The 5,835-nt window shown below is 46.7% G+C and overlaps 1 protein-coding gene across 1 annotated transcript in view; it reads right to left on the reverse strand.

Moving 5' to 3' along the window:
- Nucleotides 1-4,310: 4,310 nt before the first annotated feature.
- The window catches only part of LOC133000323 (metabotropic glutamate receptor 7-like), a 64,296-nt gene continuing 62,771 nt past the window's right edge, over nucleotides 4,311-5,835 (reverse strand). The window contains exon 10 of the mRNA XM_061070221.1: nucleotides 4,311-4,376. Coding sequence (XP_060926204.1) covers nucleotides 4,321-4,376 — 56 coding nt within the window. The 3' untranslated portion in view covers nucleotides 4,311-4,320. The remainder of the gene's footprint in view (nucleotides 4,377-5,835) is intronic.

Raw genomic sequence — 5,835 nt, forward strand, 5'->3', positions numbered from 1 at the left:
TCAAACATATTTCAAAGCAACTCGGGAACATCGCTAAAAGGTTTATTGGAATAAAGGTTGGACATTTGTAAACAGGAGGTAGCTCGGTGAAGCACCTGGTATGGGAGGACGTCTCTGTCCGGCCGTCTGTCCTCCAGGAACCTTCAATGCCGTCTAGATCAGGGACAGATGCTGGATTCCATATTCAGATGTCAATACGAAATCTCGCCTAGGGCTCCAACATTGCCAGGTCCGGCCCTGTTTCAAAAGGTGTCTGTTGTGTTGAAAAGAACTCAGATACAACACTAACACCTCGCTATAGAGCCTGCATGAAAACAAGGAGACCCTTCGAGGTGGACCAAGCTCAGGGAAGCCATTTAGGATGCAATGATATAAGACAGCACACAAACATAGAATTACATGGGACGTTTGTATTAGACCACATTAATCAATATTTTACATGAGAGTAATGAATGACATCTGTAAATCAATGCGGTTCAGGACTGAAGAATGATGCGGATGAGGCCTTGGTCAATTTGGTGATGGAGGATTCCCAGCCCTTCACTCTTGGGGAGAACATAGGGTTGAAAGCTTGTTCTAGCTTTCAACCCTATGTTCTCCCCACAAGGCAGGTGTGTCTGTGAGCACATGAAGCATGTTTCCCCCTTTCCCCATTTCTGCCACTCCTCGAGCGTTCTCTTCTTTCCTTAAGAATCAGAATCAGAATCAGAATCAACCGTGGAGGTGCCGGTGCCGGAGCTTACGTTAGCTTGCTGCTAGTGTTAGCTCCGGCAGTGTTGGGGACCGTGTCTCTGCCGCTGTGGCCACTTAGATGATTTAAGTGTATCAGCAGCGTGCTAACGCTAGCTACCTGCTAGCTTGTGTTTAAAGTTGCAGCACTTTCTGGAATGGTTGCTTGTGAACGTATTTACAGCAGTATTGCATGTGGCCCCCCCACCCGGGGAGCATCGGACTGGGAGGTGGGGGGAGAGAGTCTAGCTTGTGTTTGTGTGGGGGCAGCAGCTACACATAGAAAACAATGCACTCGGAGGCTAACCCGACTCGTAGCTTCTGTGTGTGTCTGTCTTTGTTAGAAAATAGCACCGGAACGTGTTCAAGGACCCCCCCCCCCCCCCGGTCTCCGGTTAAAGCCTTTGCTGTGATGCCCGGGTGGCGAAGCGGAGGAGGAGGAGGAGGGGGGGAGAGAGCTGTGCCTTATAACTTTTGTGGCTCTTACAGATTTGCTCCACGCAGCCCGAGCACTGGTGCCGGTCACCAGCAGCTCGTTGCCGCCTCCGTCGCTCGCTTTAAAATAGACTCATACCCGGGGGTTTAAGTGCATTTCGCCGCAGAAGTTGCAGCAGTGTTAGCTTCCAAAGCTAGCGCCCACATCCCTGTGTGTGTGTGTCTGTGTGTTTGTGTGTGTGTGTTTGTGTGTGTGTGTATGCGCGCTCAGAATATATGCCCTGTATGATAAATATACACACACAATTATATACTGTATACACACATATCTAATGCATGTATTTCAATAAATGTACATCTTTATCAGAAGGTGTAGTAGTTTGAAAATTGTAGCTTCAATGAAGAAACACAACAAACAAATACTGAAATATATGTGTAGGACAGTGACAACAAACAGATCTGCAGATCAAGTCAAACTGGTTCCATCATCCAAACTGTGTAGACTTGACCTCCTGGATCACTTCAGCAGGTCGAGACTCTGCAGGATCATCGTGTCTCACTGGGACTCAAAGGACCTGTGGAGTTAATCAAGTCAACTTGGGCACAGAGACCCAGGTTTTGACTTGTTAGGATTAACCCTGTCATGAAATTCATCAAACAGAGAGAAGCGCTTCATCTTCTGAAATCACTCGTCCACTCCACATTTTTACATTTTTTATTCCAACACAAAATAAATTGTGTTAAATCTGGTTCGAGCAAAGAAAATGGGAAAAAGACAACGGAGACGAGACATTTTTTTCAGGCAAATGATGATTTTGTACAAAAGAGACAAAGGAACGAGGGATGACATAAATTAAATAATTCTCAAGGCCGTTCAAGATGAGAAAGACACAAATACACAAATACCACAATTTCCTCAGAGCATTAACATATAAAAAATATCCAAACCTTTTAATTTGGTGTGGAAACATTCGGACGACACCACAGAGAGTTGCATGATTGAAATCTCAGAAGCAGCAACGTGAAGATACCCAGTACAAACAGTAGAAACATACATGCTTCTTTTTTTTTTACAAGTAATTTCTTTTTAAATATATATTCTTCTTCTTTTTCTCCTTTTCCTGTAGTTTCCAGGAAAATAACAAAACAGATCAAAGCCATATTCTGCCGAGAGAAGAGGAAGAAAAGGAGAAATAAAAACTGATCAACCGAGTCTAAACGAGTTTCTTTAACTTTTTTCAGATTCTGTTTCAACATCGAACACCAGGCATGCAACAACCTCCACATCATCACTTCCTGTTGTGTCTGTGACATCAGCGACGGCAACAACGAGCATCATCTTCCTCATCTTCATCAGGCACATACACAACACTGCAGGATTGACACGTGTGTGTGTGCGTGTGGAGAAGGAACACACACATGTAGGGACCACAGACATTTGAACAAAAAGGATTTTAAAACACAGATTTTTATATTTTTTGCTTCATGTTCACTTGAAGAATCTGTTTTTTCACGTCATGTGACTGAGACGAAGATTTCTGACGGTTCAAGTCTCTCTGAAAAACTCTGAACGTTGTTCTTATATGACACATATACAAAAATATAAATATATTTATATATATATTTATATAACGTGCACCGTCCATACAACAGTCAATCAAAAACAAGATGGACGACATGACAGCTCCTTTAAAGTGAAGTCAACATCTGGATCGCCCCCTGGTGGCTGCCTTTAACAGATGTTTTTAAACTGAGCCTGAGGGAGGTTGAGGGAAGCGGCAGAGAAATCGACCAATCAGGAGGTCGCGTGAGGGCGACGTCACTGTGTCAGAGACTAGATCACTTCAATCTGATCTAATCTGAAATACTTTCATTTGATTTATCACTAAGCGAGATTAAGAATCTGGGTTTTCATGTTTTTTCTCAACAAGATTTTTGTGTCACATGACGTTTACGTGATAAAAATCAGATTTCCGCAGCGTGAGCGAAGCCCTCGATGTCTCAGAGTGGAGAATATGGCTTTAATAAATCCATCGAAGTAAAATGTGAATCCCAGAATCATCAACATCGTAACCATGGTAACAAACAAATCAAACTCAAATCAACAACTGAAGTCGGACGACATAGAAAACATAAAGAAAACAAACAAGTCGACGGGAGGTTGGAAAACTTCCTGTTTGGAAGTAGTTCAGGAAACGAGAGGAGGCGGGGTCAGGACGAAGGTCAGGTCAGGTCAGGTCAGGTCAGGACAGGTCGGGTCAGGTCGGGTCAGGTCAGGTCAGGTCAGGTCAGGTCAGGTCAGGTCAGATCGGGTCAGGTCGGGTCAGGTCAGGTCAGGTCAGGTCAGGTCAGGTCAGGTCAGGTCAGGACGAAGGTCAGGTCAGGTCAGGTCAGGTCAGGTCAGGTCAGGACAGGACAGGTCAGGTCAGGTCAGGTCAGGTCAGGTCAGGACGAAGGTCAGGTCAGGTCAGGTCAGGTCAGGACGAAGGTCAGGTCAGGTCAGGTCAGGTCAGGTCAGGACAGGACAGGTCAGGTCAGGTCAGGTCGGGTCAGGTCAGGTCAGGTCGGGTCAGGTCAGGTCAGGTCAGGTCAGGTCAGGTCAGATCGGGTCAGGTCGGGTCAGGTCAGGTCAGGTCAGGTCAGGTCAGGTCAGGTCAGGTCAGGACGAAGGTCAGGTCAGGTCAGGTCAGGTCAGGTCAGGACAGGACAGGTCAGGTCAGGTCAGGTCAGGTCAGGTCAGGACGAAGGTCAGGTCAGGTCAGGTCAGGTCAGGTCAGGACAGGACAGGTCGACCACCGAGTTTGTTCTCAGCCACGATAAAACAAAAAGATTCTGTTCGATCTTTTGTTTCTCAAATTTCCCGCCATCGCATCGCCCTCTTCTTAAAGACTCCTCCTCCTCCGTCCCCGCTCCTCTGATCGAGTCAACGTCTGTGTCCCACAATGCTTTGCTCCTGCGTCCGAGCGTCTGTGGTGAAACACATGAGACGAAAAAAGGAAAGAACTGAAAAGATCCTTTGCTCCAGCAGACGCCGCCGGTCGTGATGGAGGAACGCCGTCAGGTCACGAGGTCGCTCAGTCCGTGGTCGTGATGGAGGAACGCCGTCAGGTCACGAGGTCGCTCAGTCCGTGGTCGTGATGGAGGAACGCCGTCAGGTCACGAGGTCACGAGGTCACTGTAGCTCACGCTCTTCTTCTTCTTCGCTGCTCGACCTGAACAGAACAAACACCAGCGTCACAGAAGAAGAAGAAAGTTTATACATGAGGTTTGAATCAGGATGGAGCAGCTGGACAGGATGTGATGTCATAACTCAGAAGATTGTTGGAAAATAAAATTAAAATTCTGTTTTTTAAATGGTTAGATTTTAATCCCAGAACCTCAGCGAGCAGCTGACCTCCCGTGACCTCCCGCTCCTGGTTATGAGCCAATAGAAAGATGGTGATGAAGAGCAGCGGAGGGATGTTTAATATACCCCCCCCCCCCCCCCCCATGAAGGTCGGACTCAGGACGACGCAGCAGAAGAAGATTAATGTTTCTTACCTCAGATTAATATGAGATTAGCCTGTCGGAGAAAAACATGATGAAGTGAATCAGCCACAATGGAACTGATCAAATAAACACGTCTCATTTGAACTTTCACAGAGAATCAGTTTCTGTTTTTAACCCTAAATAAAATCAGGTCATTGAAAGAAGGCTGGTTGTCATGGAAACCCCCCATGAAGAGTGCAGGTTAAAGGGATAGTTCACCCCAAAATGAAAACCATTGGCTGGACCAAGTGATGTCATCAGTAGAACACGACCTGCTGCTGTGATGTCATCAGTAGAACACGACCTGCTGCTGTGATGTCATCAAGTGACCACAAGCTGCTGCTGTGATGTCATCAAGTGACCACGTCCCCTGACCTTCAAATTCCACTCGACTCATTTTGATCCTCGTCCGGAGCCACGCCCACGTTCACGTTCCCAGTTGAACATGAAGGTCGGGGCTAGTGGTCACTTGATGACATCACAGCAGCAGCTTGTGGTCACTTGATGACATCACAGCAGCAGCTTGTGGTCACTTGATGACATCACAGCAGCAGGATGTGGTCACTCGATGACATCACAGCAGCAGGATGTGGTCACTCGATGACATCACAGCAGCAGGATGGAGGCAGGTTATGTTTTATTACGTCTGAAGAATCCGTCTCTAGTGACTTCAGCTGTGTTGGATTCTGCTGCAGTTCTGTTTCCCTCCACCAGGGTTCTGTTTGCATGTGGACAGTGACGCTAACGTCGTTTGAAACACTCACTGCGGTTACATGTGTCCGATTGAAACCAGACTTCTGGCGTTGTCGGGTTTCAATCGAAGATCCATGTCATGTAACTCCATGAGGTATGAAATGCTTTCGGACAAGAGTCGGATTTCTCAGTGCCATGTACCCTGAGATAGAGCAGTTAACCAGTTAACTCTAGATAGAGCAGTTAAGCAGTTAACTCTATCTAATGGATAGAGAAACCGGGCTTCAGCCGAAATCGGGTTTCTGCCATCATGTCAACGTAGTGAGTGTTTGCTAACTCCCACATAAAGCTTAGCCTTAGCCAGGGTGAGCGTTGGCTGCTCGTTAGCGTTAGCTGCTCGTTAGCGTTAGCTGTTCGTTAGCGTTAGCTGCTTAATTTCCGTGTCATTCC

The sequence above is a fragment of the Limanda limanda genome, chromosome 4, assembly GCF_963576545.1.
Source record: "Limanda limanda chromosome 4, fLimLim1.1, whole genome shotgun sequence".
Lineage (NCBI taxonomy): Eukaryota > Metazoa > Chordata > Actinopteri > Pleuronectiformes > Pleuronectidae > Limanda > Limanda limanda.